The sequence below is a fragment of the Anser anser genome (assembly GCF_964211835.1).
Source record: "Anser anser genome assembly, chromosome: 4".
In the NCBI taxonomy this organism is placed as follows: domain Eukaryota; kingdom Metazoa; phylum Chordata; class Aves; order Anseriformes; family Anatidae; genus Anser; species Anser anser.
In genome coordinates, this window is record NC_139724.1 from 31,962,341 (window position 1) to 31,980,960 (window position 18,620).

Sequence of the window (18,620 nt, forward strand, 5' to 3'; positions counted from 1 at the left end):
GAAATCTGTCTCCTGGCAGTACAATGCCTACAAACTGCATTATTGTAAGTAATGGGGGAAATGCGTTATTCTTACCTCACTGTTGAGCGCAAATAGTGGTAGCCTGATGACCCTCCTGTGCCAGCCTTACTGCCAATCATTCTGTGCACCATGCAGACATGGTTATCTAAGTCACACAAACCAAGGGCATGGCAAATAGCCAGTGTTAAGATTGAAACAAAAGGTCACATCAAGGTGAATCATTGAAATATTAAAGATAACAGAGAGATGAGCTACTAGGTTTTCAGCAATACAGGGGTAAATTATGCCACTCTTCAGTCAACTAACATAAAATGATAGTTAATACAGAATTAACACACTATTATACATCATAGCCCCTCGCTACAGGAAGGACATGGACGTGCTCGAGCGAGTCCAGAGAAGGGCGACCAAGCTGGTGAGGGGTCTGGAGAACAAGTCTTACGAGGAGCGGCTGAGGGAGCTGGGCTTGTTCAGCCTGGAGAAGAGGAGGCTCAGGGGCGACCTTATCGCTCTCTACAGTTACCTTAAAGGAGGCTGTAAAGAGGTGGGGGTTGGTCTGTTCTCCCATGTGCCTGGTGACAGGATGAGGGGGAATGGGCGAAAGTTGCGACAGGGGAGTTTTAGGTTGGATGTTAGGAAGTACTTCTTTACCGAAAGGGTTATTAAGCATTGGAACGGGCTGCCCAGGGAGGTGGTGGAGTCACCATCCCTGGAGGTCTTTAAAAGACGTTTAGATGTAGAGCTTAGCAATATGGTTTACTGGAGTACTTAGTGTTAGGTCGGAGGTTGGACTCGATGATCTTGAGGTCTCTTCCAACCTAGAAATCTGTGATACTGTGATACTGTGATTGTGCTCTGTTTGTACAGAATTAATACATTCAATTATAGTTGTCTAAGTAGAGAAAGAACAGAAGGAATGTTTGCATGTGAAGAGTTGTCATGATGAGGGTTTGGAAGGCATTGGAAAATACATTGCTGCACCTTAAATAAAATTGTCCACCTAATTTAAAGCATGTAATGGAATTGATAGCTCTACCTATGTGTCTAATGACCACAGAGGAAGCTGTTCATCTTTCCTCTTGGCCAAAATTATATATATATATATATGTGTATATATATATATGTATATGTATATATATATATGTATTCTTAAAGGAAGAACTCACAAGCTTGGTTCTAAAACTCTGGGTATAACTAGTCTAAGAAGTATAAAATAGAACAGTTTACTTGCATCTAAAAGAATATCAGAGTAAAAAAAGTGCAACTTACATCTCCATTTGGTCATGAGAACATCGATATCCATAAGAGAGGTAAGAAGCTGAAAGGGAACCTGAAAACGAGGCTCCTCTCTTGGAAAATGAAAGAGGAGATAGTAAGATCTCTTATAGTGTGCTTTATTTTTCAAAGTATCACTTCAGCAATGCAAAACACTCGATGTATGTTTTTCCTAAATTGGTATTGAAATACCAGTAGATATTCTAACAAATACTTCTGACATGTAAGTCTCAATCTGTCCTTTTTCCTTCATTGGAAAAATAATCTAAAACTTTCTAGGACACTTTGTATAACAGCCTGAATAGGGCATTTGCTAGTTTTGGCCCGAGGAGCAACACCTGTTGAGACAGTGGAACCCCCATCCTTGAAGGTATTCAAAACTCAACAGGATGCAGTCCTGTGCAGCCTGATTTGACTTTCAGGTTGAATCTACTATATGGCCCTGGGTTTTAGTGTCGGGTTGGACCAGATGACTTTCCAAGGTCCATTCCAACCTAAATGAGCCTATGCTGTTGTACTTAACCTTCACCTCTCCTGTTGCCCGTAAGCACTGAAGACAAATCTTCTAACATTACCTGTAGAAGTAGATCATCAGGGCACCCTTCAGTGCTTTGTAAGACAGTCTTCTTTCTCCTGTAAAATACAAGCATCTTTAGTTTGATGCTGATTCTCCTGCAAATATAATGTTATCGTGATTATTCTATAAGTGTCGAATACAAAAAATGTCAACCCAAAGCATATATGAATATACTGTACCTTTACTAAGCAGGTGTTCATGCCGTTTTTCATCAAATAGTGAAAGTAATACATCTTTCTGTTTTTGGAATTCAGATAAGAAGTCTTCTTTTTCTTCTGATTCTGGTTTGGCCTTTCATATTTAAAGCAAACGGAGTTTTTAGAATTCAGTAGGGAAAATTACGCTCTTTAGTGAGCCTTAATATAACTTCTATTTTTACTATAAACACCCGTCAAGTTTACACTTTAAATGTATGAACTGTATTTTCAAAGGAGATAGAAAGTCACTGAGTCACTGTCCTTTAAAAAAAACAATTGCCACAAAATGTGCAATTAATAAGCTGTCAAAACAATTCAGATGAATGAATGTGCAAACAAACTGGCAGTTTATCAATTTTCTTTAGGTCTAGAGGCCTTGGAATACCTAATCTTAATTTCTTTTAGGCCTAATTATTTTAGTTCTTCATTTTCAAGGCAAAAGACACCTTTGCACAGCTATGGGTTAGAAAATTGTATATAGAAAGGGTGTGTAAATTAGAAAGGTGTAAACATATTCCCAAGAACTTAATGAATTCTTATGTTATGGTGTTTTTCCATTAAAAATGTACTTATACCTACTTTACAGTATCTCGGTATTTTCTCATGCTTATTTGCCAGTGTAATTCAAATGATCACATAGCAGCAAAGTGCCATATACTGTTAAATAAAAATAGCCACTTTATAGTGACACTCTATACTCACAGGTCATGGACCCAAACTTTGTGGAGTTTTACTCTGAACTGCAAATACAAGCACTCAAGGTGACATGGTTTAAGTAAAATGAACTTCAGACCTTCCATTCATACTTTCCCTTTTCTTTTGCAATCATTTCATGTATTAGATACTGTAAGAGTTCTTAGATGTCAAATTATAAATGTATTCAGATATCCAGGAAAAGTTTGTAATTTTCCTGTTTCTTGCAAACACAGGCTGCTGAAGATTAAGTAAAATGAGTGAGAAACCATGACTGGGCCAAAATGCCAGTCAAAAATATGTGATTTTCCAGCTGTCTTTCCTTATAATTGGATCAACAGAACACTACTAACCTGCACTATGGCAAATTCCTCTTCTAAACCTTTTAAAACATTCACTTCAAATTGTCCCCAGAAATCAAATCCTTCTGCCTCGAGTCCTGGAGTTCTTTCCAGCCATGCCTTTAATAGTAATAATAATGTGTTCAAGTATTAATAATGCAAATACATTACCCTAAAATTACAACATAAACCAGAACAACTGTAGCAGGATAATATAATAACCTGTATATAGGTGCTAATCACTGGAATAAGCATGTCTACATGGAAGATTTATACCTGTACAATGATGCCATGCAAACACACCCACAGGTTCCAAATTAAAAGATGACTGTTGGAAGACAAAAGCTGTCTTGTTAAAATCAATTCCCTTGTAGACACAGGAATACAATCTTATTCCACATATTTATGATAAACATAAAGATAAATCTCAGAAGGAAGATGTAGAACCATCTGCTAATACAACCATTTTTTATCAGGTCAGGCTGAATGCTGATCACACCATCTGCCATTAACTTACACCAAAATATGCAATAATACAAGACAAATTTATGTAGCAGTTAGCAAAGCCTCCTCTTTGATTTCCGTTTAATAATGGGAAATAACATAGTAGAAAAAAGACAAGGAATCTTTATGGTCAAACTCCCTTTAGAGATAATTTAATTTAGCTACTCCTTATCTAATAGCATGAAGTCTTAATGAAGAAAAGTTGCATGGGTTTCTTATATATTCAGGTGTCAGTAGATGAATGGAATGATTCCATATAACTCCATATCATTCCAATAAGAGAATAATTTTGTCACATAGAGGCAGATGTCTTTACTGAGGTTTATATTGCATTATTCTTTAGCAAGTTAAGTTTGCGTGTGAAAAGGAAAAGGAAGTTAAAGAAATCACCATGTTTGAGTGATTCATAACTTTGAGACAACACCATTAAATCAAGGTAAGTGAGAAAGAAACACTTGTTTAAACATCTTTTCTCCTTTCCATTTTGGATTGGCATTTTTCACGTTCTGTTTTTTAGCCTCTTTACTACACCTCACTAACAGTGAAAGTATTTTTAAAGTTTTCTTCTGAAAAGGGTTTGTGGTCATGAAAAACACAAACAAACCAGTACATTTATAGTCTTGAACAACTCAAATTTCTGCAATGCCATTTACTAGTTTAGCAGTTTTTTCAGACAGAAGCTGTGAAAAAATCAGTTGGCTTACTAATGACCAACTCTCATACTAAATTTGATAAGCATCCAAAATGTGATTCATTGGGAAGCTGCCAGCATGTTTGCTTCTATCCAGGGAGAAGAATTTGTCACTGATACCAATGAAGGACATTCTTGGAGAACAGGGGAAAACATTTAAGCAAGTTCTCAGACAGACTTTCTTACCTCCACAAGTTGCAGAAGTGTTGGTTCTTGCTCTGATTTAAGCAGTAGTTCATAATCCTGTCCCTTGAAGTTATCACGATAATGCCTTCTGTTATAGGGGACTCTCAGGCTTTGGGGAACACCAATCTTGTTCTCTAGCAAGCGAAACTGCAGGCTCTGAAAACCTGAGGCTGGGCTTAGGTAGTCTCTTTGGGAATAGAAGAGGAAAACATACAAAAATGTGGGATATTATTTTACAATAATGGGGTTCTCTGGTTCTCACCTAAAGAATGAATGACATATTTCACATTTGAATAATATCAAATATGTGGCCAAACATTTATGGTATGCTTCCAATTAAGAAAAAAAAATGGTATTTTAGTGCAACTATAACATATGTATAATATGTTCTAATTAGAAAATTATATACACAGACATATACTCACTTATGTTTATATTGTGTTTTAAAGTTGCAGCTGTGTGTGTGTGTGTACACATGTTGTAAAAGAGAAAACATCAGTGAATATAATTTTCTTTCCACATACCATAAGCAGCTTCACCCCAAATAGGTATCAGGGAAATTTCCACATCACTCAAGTACCAGTAAATGGCCTTTAAGTAGGCTTGTTATACTTCAGAATAATTGTTATGTATGAAATAAATAAAAATCTACTAAATTTTTTTCTGAACATAATTCTGAAGGATTCATTAATAGGACTCTTTCTGGTTTAAATTGTGTGACCACTTTAGAAGAACCGATATATAAAAGTAATCTGAAATCCCACATCGCTAGATAATCATAATGCACTTAGAATTGCAAATATAAGATTTGGAAAAAACAAGTAATTGATCTGATTTTATATTTGCTTATCATATTACATACAGTATGTCACTGAAAATCAGAAGAAAGAACTCCTCAAAAGAAATGATTAACCCATGTATTTCCCTTTCTGTAGAAGACAGATATTTCAAACTTCCACAGGAAGCCAAATTGTAGTTTCACATGCTTTTTAGTTAGGGACCATTAAAAAACAGACGGAAAATGGTACTAAAGCAATGCAGAAGTGGGTGGGATGCTGGACAGCACTATGTTCATGAGTCAGACGGGTCAGGGACGCAAGCAGAATGGAAGCAGAAAAGCAGATGGTGGATTGTGGATGAAGCTGTCATGCATGGCAGTGGAAGGAGCTAGTTGTGGTGAGGGAAGCAAGAGGAAATGCCAAGTGAGAAATGAAACAAACCAATTGATCCCAAATAAAGCCTGAGCAGAAGGCAGATGAGCTACCAACCAGCTGGTGCAACAATATTTTGGGCAGCTACTGGAGAGCAGAAATTCTAGGGTAGAAATAAGAAGAGAGCAACGTTTCCTTCAGCCACTTGAAGCCTCCAGCAGTGCATGCCCACATTGGGAAGCAATGAAACACTGTCCCAAGCAAGACAGTTTAAATGTCTGTTTGATAATACATAGAGAGTGCATTTCTGTCACCCAAACTCTTTTATGACTTGTGACTTATGAACTTGACTCTTTTATGACATGACTGCAACTGTGCAGTGGTAAGTTTCTAGTAAAGTGTTAACAGAACCAAGAGCTATTTCTACTGTTTCTGCTATTCTTTATTTTTATCTGAAGACATTTATCAGCAGCACACATAATCACCAACAGTTAACTTGTACTTCATTACAGGGTATGCTGGACTAGTATTCAAGCTCAGGTTCTTAGTTGACTCTTGTACTGTAATATTACAGCTACTTCTCAGATATGTTCTCACCTTGCTGAACAATCCAGATACTGAAAGCTGCCAGGGCACATTAAAGACCTTGCTTAACTTCACAGCCTACTCTAAGGATGAGAATTACTAGCTCATGGATTACTGTGGAGCAATAGTAAGTATTTACCTGAAATCAAAGAAGTCCAATGCGGTCATAGTTTCCAAAACGGAGAACTGTTCCACAAGTAATTTCAGAATCATTGAAATTCTGTTCATTCGAGTGATAACCTTCAGCATGTTTCTCTCATCTCTTACCTTAACAAAAAATAAAGACTGTAAGCAGAGAGAGAATGGTGTTCTCTTTAACTTCTACCAATTTATTTCAGGTCTTTCCACTGTTGTGTATCACTATAGTCCTTCAAGTTTCAAGTCCATTCCACGTGAAATCCATAGCAGCAGAATCTTATATTGAATATAAAGCCCTGTTTTTAACTGAAAACTGAAAGTATGATTTTCAAAGATCAACAGCTTTTTTTCTCTCAATGATGACACATTGCAACTTGGACAATGTTTTTTTTTCTTTCATGTATTTTGACCAAAATAAAAGTCACTGCAAGAAATTAAATTCTAGACCAAAATCATTTCTAGAATAAACATTTATAATTATTACAATATGATCTTAATGACATAAATTACAACATGATAATTATATTATGTTTTCTATTATAATCATTCCTATAATCTATACTGTGAAAGAACAAGCCATAAGGCAAGTGCAGAAAGTACTTAAAGTTGAGAAGCAGAACAATCTGAGATATATCAGGACAGAACATCTGAACAGATGCTTGTCAAAGACTTGCACTAGCAAGCAGAAGAAAACAGAAAAGACAGTGTCTAGTGGGAAATAGAAAATATGAAATGGAAAACAAGGGAACTCTCTTAAGGATAAGTTGAATGCTTTGCCTCCAGAGAAATCTGCTAAAATTCCTATTAACTTTAATGGGATCAAGTTTACCTCTAAGACCAGGGCACACAACAAGGAAATATCAAACTACAAAAATGAAAAATGAAAACTATTTCCTTAATCATCCTGCTGTGTTCTCAACTTTAACATTGACATTTCAGATTCTGATTATAAGGTAGCTTTCATTTATCACAAAAATAAATAATGAGAAATGATTCTATTAAGAGCTGATTATGGTCAGTTATATTTTGATACAATTTTCAACTAAAAAGCCAACAAAATTATGACTGCAGAGGACAAGAAAGATCATTCTCATTGAGCGTTATAAGGAAAAGGCTACTTCTTTCTGAAAGAAGGTCTGATCTACTTCTAGATTTTCTTCATATACAGGTACTTGGGTTGTTATTCAAGGTATTCAAGGCATTTCTCAAAATAAATGTAGTCAGCCTTTTTCTGTGAGTACAATACTCAGTGAGGAGTCTTCCTTTGTTATCTAGTTATGAGGTGTGTTTAATGTTGGATAAATGTTTAGAGCTTTAAAAATATTCCTTTTATATTTTAAGAAATTCTCAGGCAATTGTACATTGTGATTTTGATTATTGCCCTTCTGTTGGATTTAATACAATTCAACTATCAAAAACAGTTTTGCTTTCATATAGTATTTATTGGATAGAAGAAAATGGTATGTAGACCTCAAAAACTTGAAGAAATACGGAAGTGACATTTCAATGTTAAGATACCTGTTAGCTCTGTTTTCAGTTTTGCCTCTGAGCATGGCTTTTCTGCGGTATAATATACCCGAGTTAGCTCCTGCAATTACCCACTATTAGCAGGAAAGTATGAGAGAATTTTAGCCAATGAAACTGGTCTTGGAGAGTGATCTATGTAAAAGGCAGACATCAGGAGGACATAGGATTTTACAGATCAAACATCTGTACATACTATCAAGATACAAGAGCCACACAGCAAGATTTCTTTCCTTTTTTTTTCTTTCTTTTTTTTGGGTGGGGGTGGAGGTGTGAGATGGAGGGGGTGTGCGCTGTTTTTATATACAAATACAGCACATGTTGATTTAGAAAATACAATATATATCAGTCTGGGAAGAAAGAGACAAGAGAAATAGGGGACTGGATTTTCCCAAAATGAATATTTGCTCTTGACTTACATGGCCATTTTGAAAGATCACCCGAACAGAATCCAATTCCCACAGAATCTGCTTAAACCAAAGTTCATAAGCTACAACAAGAAAGTTATTGTTAGCATTATCTTCAACATTACTGTGTTTTTTTCTTGATAGCATTGATGAAGTAAAATTCTCAGATTTTGATGTTAAATGAATAGCCTATGTTTACAATGCCACTGTATAAAAAAGCACTGATACACAAATGTATTGCCTGTTCAAGTATGCTGTCTGTTACCAAAACTATTACGTGAAACTATCTAGCATCCAGAATGTAAACAGATTTTTAAGGCATGTTTTTCATGTCAGTTATTAGATGTACTGAATGCAGATTACAAAAGAGGTTAAGAGAAAATCCAGCTCCAATACTTCATTAAAAGCATTATGGCGTTCCCCTCTGCTTACAACATTCCCCAGAGCTGCTTACAACCTTAATGCCATCTAAATATCTCCCATCAACAGGAAAATATTATCAGACCAGTGTCTGCAAGCAGTTAGGGGTGCACCTAACCATTGTGCTGGCTTCTAGAGAGCCTCATGATGGTTAAAAAGTTGGATTGAAGTTTCAGAGAAAGCACAAGCCAACACACAAACCTTGCCTACGATAATCTGCATAGCAGCCTGTTACTCAAGCCAAGAATGAATTTCCCCACCTTAATTTCTCTAGAAAAAGAACCGTTGAACTCTTGGTTTTCCAAATCCAAATTTTATATTTATGGCTTCATAAGCATAGAGTGGATTAATGCCTTACAAAAGATACAGGGATACAACAAATGCAGATAAAAAGACAGTGATTGTAGTGACTATGTCTAAAGTGAAAACAAATTATGCATAGAGTGTTTCAGCATTAAATTACTCCCTGTGGCAAGAATGTCAGAAAACATCACTTTAGTCCTCCCAACCACTTACCTTGATGTGTCACAATGAAAAGATGCTCATCATGGATTTTGTTTCCTTTCTTTTCACTCTGAAGCTCTTGAGCATTCAGTATTTTGTTCAGCTTAAAAATGAAAATAAGGCTATTTGTAAAGTTCTCAATTCTGCTATTAGACACAGTGTACTGTAGTCCCACTGTGTAGAGCTAATATTTAAGAAAAAATATTTTAATATTTAAAAAAAATATTCCAGGTTATATGAGAAGTTAGACGAAGCGGTCTCAGGCATTATTTTTTAATTAAAAAAAAAAAATCTTGCCTGAAATTAACATTTTGGTACTTCAAGTAGTAAAGTTTGGAAACTATCTTAAGGGTTTTTAATTATTAAAAAAAAAAAAAAGAGAGAGAAAACCAAATATCCAGTGCGTTCTCCAGATCTTATATCGATACTGTCATGTTCAGTGCAACAGAAGTCCTATAGTAAGATTCTGTGTAATCACATAATAGCATAACCATGCAAGAGCTCTGATTTGAGGCTGTACTAGTTACTTCAGTTCTGGTGTTACTGATTTTTTACTCAGTCAAACTCGCAATCTCACTTGCTTTAAAAGAAATCTTTACAAGATTCTGTATCATACATCAACAAATTAATCTTTTGGGCATTCACTTCAGTTCTTGCTGTCACAAAAAAAAAAAGAAAATGTCTGAATTATATTATTACTTATGCCATTTTATTTTTGCATATTTCTTGATTACTTCTAGTGATTTTTGTTTGTTTGTTTGTTTGTTTGATTGATTGTTTTCTGTATCACACCCCAGATTACTGCAATGTATTTTTCCAGCCAAATAGTCTGGGCTTTCATGCCATAATCTGGGGAAGTTACACATGGCCTGCTGGCATGCAGAGAAACTGCCAACTGGCAATTGTCAGGCCAGAGAAAGCCTTCTGTGGTGCACCACGTCACAGCTGAGGTTTGGCAGTACAAACAATTTCCCTACCAACCCCCTCAAATACCCAGCTTCCCTGCAATTTGAGAAGCCATCCCACAGTCTGCCTGCAACCATCTCCGCTGATTCTGGTGCTGCGAGTACACCTGGGGAGCTCAGGCAGAGAAAGGACACTTTGAGACCTACCTCGGTGACTGCCTGACTGCTGTCAGTGTATAACAGGGAGAATTGTCAATCACGAGTCCTGACTCAAGCCTTCAGAGCAACTGGTGCAGTAAAAATCAAATCCTTGTACTTACTTGTAGGTAGTCTCCATAGATAAGTCCACCTTTGCTGGCTTTATTCATCCCTTCTTGTGATTTGTCTTCTTTTTCATCTTCCAAAGATAGCTTGCTAAAATTAAATCTAAGAAGAAAAGTAAGCAAATAAACTATTTAATTAGGCATCTATGACTACGCCTGCCTTTTTATTGAGATGCAACTAAAATTCAAACAATGCCTTGTTTTGAGCAAAATGAACCACTAAAGCAGTCTTGTGAGAAAAACAGCGCACCAAGCATGCATCTTGCCGCGGTAACAACTGGTAGCATTAAATGTAGTTCATCAAATAATCCATGCTCTGAAAAGTCCTCGCACAACATCTTCTCCCTTAGCAAGAAGTGCAGCAGTCTATTTGCTGATAACCCCTCCGAACTTTAATATAAAGTTATATATTTTAAAGCAAAATAGAGAGAAGATGGACTCACAGGTATTTGCTCCCTGCAAAGGGGCACCCACTCATAGTTCCAATGTCCAAACTCGCTGAGCAGCACTCTGGGGAATATGCTCCGTTAGTTTGCCCAAATCCGCTGCAGCCACCTTATATATAACCTCACCTCACTGCATAGGCCAACCCCCAAATTCTCCTCCTTAGCCCTCAGCCCATCCCTGCTATTCCATAATTACAGCAACTACCTTGGCACAAAGGTCAGTAAGTTCATGTGGGTTTGGCTCTCCCTTTTTTTTCTTTTTTTTAAATTATTTTTTCAATCAAAAGAAGAATGACTGGGATACCTGCTTTGTCCCATATCACACAACATTTGTGCTTTTTCCTTCAAGGTTTCGACCAGTTGCTGTTTGGGGACTCAGGCTGGTGTCAGGAGTTAGTCAATGAGATGCTTGCGTGTGAATAAAAGCAATATTCAATATGTAAATCGGGAATTGTTTAAGTAGGTTTGTAACCTGCAACCCCTTGTATCAAAACATCAAGATACTTTGAACCTTAAAAAAGTGAAACATACGGAAAAGGAAAGGAAAGGGGAGGGGATGGGAAAGAGAACATATCTCTAAGGCAGACTGAACAAAGTTTGTTAAAGGCTTTCAAGTAATACACTTATTTTCAAAATGTGCACACATTAAGTAAAACAAGTAAAAATAGCCATATACATCTCCTGTTATTTTTCCAGTGGTTTAATTCATGACAATTTCTTGATTTTATTTCCTCCTGCGGATGTTTCACTCTCATTTGTTGACAAATGTTACTCAATTCTGGTAAATCATCAGCCGAACACACTATGAAGTAATGTGTAACTAGTGTGCACTTCTGTGCCTGCCAGCCTGTTCCCAAAAAAAAAAAAAAGTTAATCCACTCTCTGCAAGACCTGCACTGGGCAGCGGTGCCTGTGTGCTGGCTTCAGCTGTTCCAGTCACTCAGAGCAGTGGCATCACCAAAAAAAACATGTAAAAAAAAAGTTACATGTGATGTGGCACGTGGGTGATGGGATGTATACCCTGCTAAGTCAGACACTGTAAGTCAGGCTATACAAATATTAGTTTAGAACTGTATTCTCATACAGCTGGGCCACAAGGAAAGTGGGACACCACGGAGGTGCCCCCATCAGGAAGGTCAAGGTGTTCTTCCTTCCTGATGTAAAAGCTGATAGAGTAAAATAATCCTCACCACACACATCTATCTGTACATCTGCTCTGGATGCAGGCAAGTAGAGATGAAGGTGAAGACTGTGTATACATCGGAAATTCAGCACCGAAAAATGTGCTGTTCCCATGAAACAGCATTATTACGAACATCATAATATAACCTGCCCCCTTTGCAGATCTCAAAGGCATGGGCAAGGAAGGCTTAGGTTGTCATTTCTGTATACCTTTAGCTGAAACATCCAGCCTGAACCTCCACAGTGAAATCAAACTTAACTTTTCTCAAGGCACATGCAAAGAAAGAGTGTGAACGTAGTAAAAAAAACAAAGAAACAAAAAACAACAAGGATAGATGAAAAATATTGGACCCTTAATTTCAAAGAAGTTACTGTCTGTTTTCTTGTGCAGCTTTAGTTTCTACTGTGGAGCCCAGAGAATAATAAACTACCAGAGCAATGCTCTGACTTGCAACCTTTACATTGCCTGCCCTGTAGGGGAAGGACTTTGAAGTCTCAGAGCCCTTTTAAACTCTGTGCTTAACAAAACATTAACTCCCTATTTGGGAAGTAATGCTACCCTTAATTACTTCAGGGTTACTAATCTCCCTCGAAATCTAGCTGAGGATACTGTCTGAATCAAGAGCTATACAAACTCCCATTCTGATTCAGCAGCAGACAAGTTTCAGTCAGTGAAACAAATCCGCCAGACTGCCACAATTTAGGAAGTACCTCCAGTATTTCCAACATGTCCAGACTCTGTTTGAGGCCCTCACAACTGATTGGTCCCGTCACTCATTCATCTTACTGGCTGCCTTAATGTGAGCTCAGCAAGGCCTCACAAGGGTGTAATGATAAACAGAGAAGAAAAAAGAAAAAAAAAAAAGCCTGACTTGTACTACCTGATTATGAAATTTTCCACTGGCAATACGGACAACAGCACAGACTGAGAGTCCTAAGGCTTGGCTCAGCTCTGAGCCTTCAACTCTGGCTTGGCTGCAGACACCCTTACAACTGATGGGGAAGTAAATGTCTCTTTGTGCATCTGCCATGCTGCTCAAACTTGGGGCTCACCGTAGGGACCTAATTCTTCTTTGAGTGGCCTTTATGCTCTGATTCTTTGCCATCACTTTTTTCTAGTATAATCCTTCATAAAGGTATCTTGATGGAAAAAGCTCCTCCATGTGAATAGATATGAAGCAAAACATAACCCTGATTTTAACTGATGGTATTACCTTTTTCTCAAAATGCTCCATCTTTTCCCTGCTGAACACTCAGAGCCATGTAAAAGCAGATGTAACCATGCACACAACTTGCTGTTCATGCCACGGATGACTGAGCAAGTCTATGAGAGCCAGAAGCATGCGCATGCCCTTGAGCTTTTCTTTCTCTCTCTCTCTCTCTGTTTCCTTGCTTACTTATTTTTATAGCATGATAGTCAGACAGAAAAGCTTCTGTTCATCCCAGAAACATATCACAGGACTCTAACCTTCAGCAGGGAGAATGTTCTGTTTTGTGATTGGGCTGAACACAAGACAAACAATTAAACACAGCAGAAAAAAAAAAATCGCTGATTCCAGGAACTGCACTTTGTGGCCTTCAAGCTGTCCTGGTCTTAATGACCAAGCACGGAAATCATTAAAACCCTTTCTTAACCCACCCTCATCCCCTGTTTGCCTCCCCATCCCCAGCTGTAGACATGGGGTGGATGGACTAATTTGGGTTGTCTCACCTGCAACAAGGTTGCAGAGAGGAGACAAACTGAGCTCACTGGGACTGAAAGAAGGGAATTGTAAGGGCAAAAAAGGAGCTTCCCTCCAGCCTGGCCAATGGCAGGTTTGGTGCAAGTCAGAGGCATCCTGTGCCTTATTTTGTAGATACAGATGGAGCCGAGAGTCCACTTGTTCTTACTGCGTAGGGCTCTATGTCCAAACCATTAGCTTGATGAGGAGAGGCAAGTATGAATGACTGCCTGCCTGTGTAATGTCATGAACCCAGCAAGAGCCCTCTCTCCTATGAACTTAGAAGTGCTGCCTTCACCTAAACAGAATCTAAAGTTACCCTACATAAAAGTGATGATGGAGAAAAAATGCACGTACAAATAGTTTGGACAGTGTTACCCATTCTCCTGCTCATAGTCTCAATCTGATTTCAAAATCATCACGGATCAATTTGTTTTTCTGAAGTTCATTAACTTGAACAAAGAGCTTGGAGACCTTCCTGCAATAAACAAGTGACGCTTGAAGCTTCCCAACACTGTTATCCTAGAAACACAAACTAGGAGTTATCCAGCACAAATAGTTTCTACCTACATAACAATGGCTGTAGTGGGTTGGATACAAGATCCAAATAGGTCACGCCACGCTTAAGAGTTTCTACTAGAAAGTAGAAAATTTCTTGGGAAGAGCTATTAGAAAAATCAATCAATCAAACAAACAACAAAAAGCACGCTTACAGTGAAATAACTTCTCCATCTAACTTCTGAATCCTGATAGTTGAGGACTGCCTGAGATACATCTGTCCCTGCCATTTAATAACCCTCCTGTGAATCCACAGCCTGCCACAACTTCCATAACCGACGTTCATATCACATGAAAGAGTGTTTCCCTGTGCTTGTTTCAAACTTCCTGCCAAGTAATCAAGTAATTTTAATTACCACGTGGTATTAAGTCATGGCTTATGAGCTTGCTAGAAATAACTGCTTTATAGTCCCAGTCCCCCTTATCTGCAATTGCTCAAATTCTGTTTCTAAGCTGAAGCACTTAAAAGGAAAAATATCTTACTGATGTTCAGATGGGAGCATTGCTAGGTCCACAAAATAAGAGCAATGAAAGAGTTGGTCTCTTGGACAACAAAACTGCAAATGTAATAGTGAAATGCCAAAAGCAAGCAGGATGGCAACTACTGGTAGGCTTTTGGTTGAGAAGGTAACTGAAATTGTTATACATTACTTAATGTCTGGAACAGAAATGCTGTCTCAAAAAGGCTTTACAAAACTTTAAGTATGTGTTGTTTTCTCTCTCTTTTTTTTTTTTTAATAAGTTGGCAATTACATTGGTCAAACTGCATTTGACAGTTAATTTTTTTTACCATAAAGCTCAGTCCAGCACACTACATTTGTGTATCCTTGTTTGACTTCCTTCTAGTGCCTACTGCACAGCTGAAGCACCTAGTAGCCTACGCCAGAACCTCACTGTGCTAGCTGCTATACAACCACTGAACGAAACCTACATCCCCAGTCAATTTAATAATAAACATATAATGAGAGAGACATGAGTAAAGACACAAGAAGGGAAGATGAGGAGGAGATAATAGGTTTGGCACCAAAACATGTTCCCCTCTCAATTGAGCATTTTGTGATTTCCAAAACTGGCATTGGTATTTAAGCAACATTTGAAATTTGCAGTCTGGTTTAAGAAAAATAAAATTCAGTGACTCAAGGCTTAAACAAACTAGCTTAAAGTTGATGCAAGATTAATAATCCAATCAGACATTTGTATCTGGGGGAGGAACAGAGCTCAAGGTCTTGCAAACTACAAACAAAGCGAACAGATAGTGCTGCAAGAATTTATTTTTTTTTTTTTTAATATTGTATTTGTTCTACTTAAACACAAAGAACCATGTCGTCACTTCTCAACATACCTTTAACTTCCGTTTACGTTTCACATGTCCCAGCACAATCCCTACACACTCCTCAGTGCCTATCATTTACATCCCTGCAGAATTTCTTTCACATCACACAGTCAGAAGTGCCGACATCAAATATCCTGCCCCAAACTGTGATTAAAAGGGTACTTTGCTTAGATTACCACCGGTTCCCCCAACACCTCTATTTTCTTAATATAGAGCTCTGACAGCGATTCTGCTTTCACTTGCTGTCTTCTAGTTGTTCTCGGACGCTGTCTGAAGTGCCTGCTCTCACAATTGTCCCAGAAGAACATTTTATCTTCCTCATATTCCAACTGACAACTAACTTCCAAATCACAGAGGAAGATGTTCTTTCTCTCTTAATACCAAACCTTTCTCCTTTCATTTGAGAAATGCATCAATATCAACCAAAGCTATAAATTTATGAAAAACAACAAAGCTTGAACACAGATAAGAACACGTAGGCTGCCACTGAGTTTTCCCAAGGCTAATCTATCCTCTTTTAATGCCTCACAATCACACATTACAAGTTTCAATTTTTTCCTACAGGAAAACTGTTATTTTTCTCTCCTAAAGACATGAATCTTGGCTACTAGTTAGGTACAGAAAAGTCAAAATCTAGAGCCGTAAGCTGCTGCCATGCCGTGCCTCCACGTGGCTCAGTCTGTGCTGCTGTTTATTCCATGGTAGAGCTGCCTAGTAAGAGCAAAGGGCTGCTTCAGGACAAACTCCAGTAACAATTTGCTAATCTGATGCTATTCAGTATTATCATAAATGTCCTGGATGATGGAATAGCTTGTACACTTTTTAAATTGACAAATGAGAACAGCCTGGAACGTATAATAGCATGTTGGCAGATGGGGGCTAGAAATCAAAGTGATCTTAATGCACTGAAATAAACAATGTGGAGTTTCAGTGAAGCAAAGAGCAGTACTTTTGAACTTCAGCAGTGATAACCGAACCAGCAAATAAGATTTTTTTAATTTTTTTTTAAGAAATGAGCTGGATACTCCAGATAGTCAAAAATAATATATTAAGCAACAAAAGTCAAAGCTGTTGGAAAGAGTGAATTTCATACTGGAAATTTTACATGGAAGCTTTCCACGTGGCATGGAAAGCTTCTTTTTCTTCCAGCATCAGAAGGGATGTCTGTTGTACTATGTCCTCGGCACCACTCTTCTAGAAAGATGAAGACTACTTGGAAAGAGCTCAGAAGAAAATGGCAAGAAAAATGAGCATTTGGCATAGAAAATATGGCCCATTAAGAGAGATGACAAATTTTACTATAGCCAAGAGAAGATTGTGGGGATAAATACTTTTCCTTCAAAGGGAAGAGTAATAAACAGTCCCTCATATACAGAGGGACAAGAGAAGGAGTAACCAGTTTATTTTATGGCCAAATAAGAGGGATCAAAATAAACAAACAAATAGAGAAATAGAGAAATTTCTACTGTCTGTAGAGCACTAAAAAACACAAATGAGAGCTTATAATTTCTTCTCGCATAGCTGATTCTGCATTGATGGATAGAGATAGGCCCAATGAGTCTTTCAAGTCTCTTCGAGCCCTCTTTCTTGCAGCCGACCCCCCATTGCTGAATCCACTGGCATACCTACTTGCATTTACAGTTAGCTACCATTTTGCACGTCCCAGCATTTGCCATCAAATCACACTGACACTGTATTATAAAAGTCCAAATGGTAGTCAATTCCTTTTCTTCTTCTCCATTATTCTTTTTTACTAATATTTTCTGTACAAAATGAGTATGAGTATTTGCAGCCCTCCGTATAACTAAATGCCTTACTTATTCTGTCTTAAAAGGAAATAATATTTGAGCAACTTCTTGAAAGAAGGGGGGCGGGGGGGGGAGGAGAGAGAGAGGGGATGTGGAGACACGCAGAGAAAGACAGAGATTCTGTCCAGAGACAGAAAAGAGATCCTGGAAAAACATTTTTAAAAGCATTATTGTCCATAAAGCAGTCACAGAGCTTCATACAATGAGACAGAAGTTGAAAGGAAACATTTTGACATTTTATGAAAAAAGTCCAATAAAATCTAAATGCGCTGAACATGTATGTCTGTGTGTACATATGTATGCATGTACTTTCTCTCAGCAGCCCGTAACTATTTCTACAAGATATTTTCTGGCAACTAGGCCATAAAAGCAGAACTTTGTCTGAAACACCTCATCTATTTGTCTCAACAAATAGCTATGTGGTTACGCTGGCTGCAGCATCTTTTTAAAGTTGGAACCACAAGAAAGGAATTGAAAAGCACTGACGACGACTGACTTCTAAACACATTGGAAACACAAAATTTACAATATACGTGAATATAGAAAATTGAGATCACCTCTGTCATCGCCTGGTTTTCCTAACCTTTACTGCATTAAGAATTAGGGACTGTGTGGTTTAGGTAACCAGATACACACCACAAGGAGTGAATGGACAAATCTGTGACCAATTTATGACATGAAAGCTACTTCTAGAAGCCATCTGGAAAGTTGAACAAATACAAGATGGTTGATCTTCGCCCCCTGCTGTTTGCATAAGAATTAATGTAAAACAACCATAAAAGAAAGAACATTTGAAAATTCAATTTCTTTTGTAAAACAACCAAAGAACATAACCCATGTTCATCTAATATATCCCGAATACAGACTCTTTGTAATATATGTTTAAGATAGTAAGATGAAGCATATTTGCTGTGTAAAGAGCAACTTACAGTTTGTACCTCTTAAATCCTATGCACATAGCAGTATAAAAGACCAATATAATTTTGTTTTAAGAACTCAAGCAAATTTTACGTGAGGTAGAAGCGTTGTCTGGGTACTGTGAATTAGAGTGTTTTGCATTAATAGGAATCAGTGGATCTGCAAATAACTGCTCAGCAGTACATTAGGTGTGGTTGAGTTATGTATAGATG

At 37.7% G+C, this 18,620-nt stretch overlaps 1 protein-coding gene across 5 annotated transcripts in view; it reads right to left on the reverse strand.

Moving 5' to 3' along the window:
- The window catches only part of TDO2 (tryptophan 2,3-dioxygenase), a 44,243-nt gene that overhangs the window by 1,967 nt on the left and 23,656 nt on the right, over positions 1 to 18,620 (reverse strand). For 4 of the 5 annotated variants that reach the window (XM_083834415.1, XM_083834416.1, XM_083834417.1 and 1 more), the window contains 10 exons: positions 10,440 to 10,545; positions 9,227 to 9,317; positions 8,303 to 8,373; positions 6,361 to 6,488; positions 4,486 to 4,672; positions 3,117 to 3,224; positions 2,053 to 2,164; positions 1,872 to 1,929; positions 1,291 to 1,370; positions 76 to 166 (listed from right to left, as the gene is read on the reverse strand). In XM_083834415.1, coding sequence (XP_083690541.1) covers positions 76 to 166; positions 1,291 to 1,370; positions 1,872 to 1,929; positions 2,053 to 2,164; positions 3,117 to 3,224; positions 4,486 to 4,672; positions 6,361 to 6,488; positions 8,303 to 8,373; positions 9,227 to 9,317; positions 10,440 to 10,487 — 974 coding nt within the window. In that variant the 5' untranslated portion in view covers positions 10,488 to 10,545. Of the gene's footprint in view, positions 1 to 75; positions 167 to 1,290; positions 1,371 to 1,871; positions 1,930 to 2,052; positions 2,165 to 3,116; positions 3,225 to 4,485; positions 4,673 to 6,360; positions 6,489 to 8,302; positions 8,374 to 9,226; positions 9,318 to 10,439; positions 10,546 to 10,885; positions 11,016 to 18,620 lie in introns of those variants that run through there. The other variant, XM_083834414.1, reaches the window with a different exon arrangement.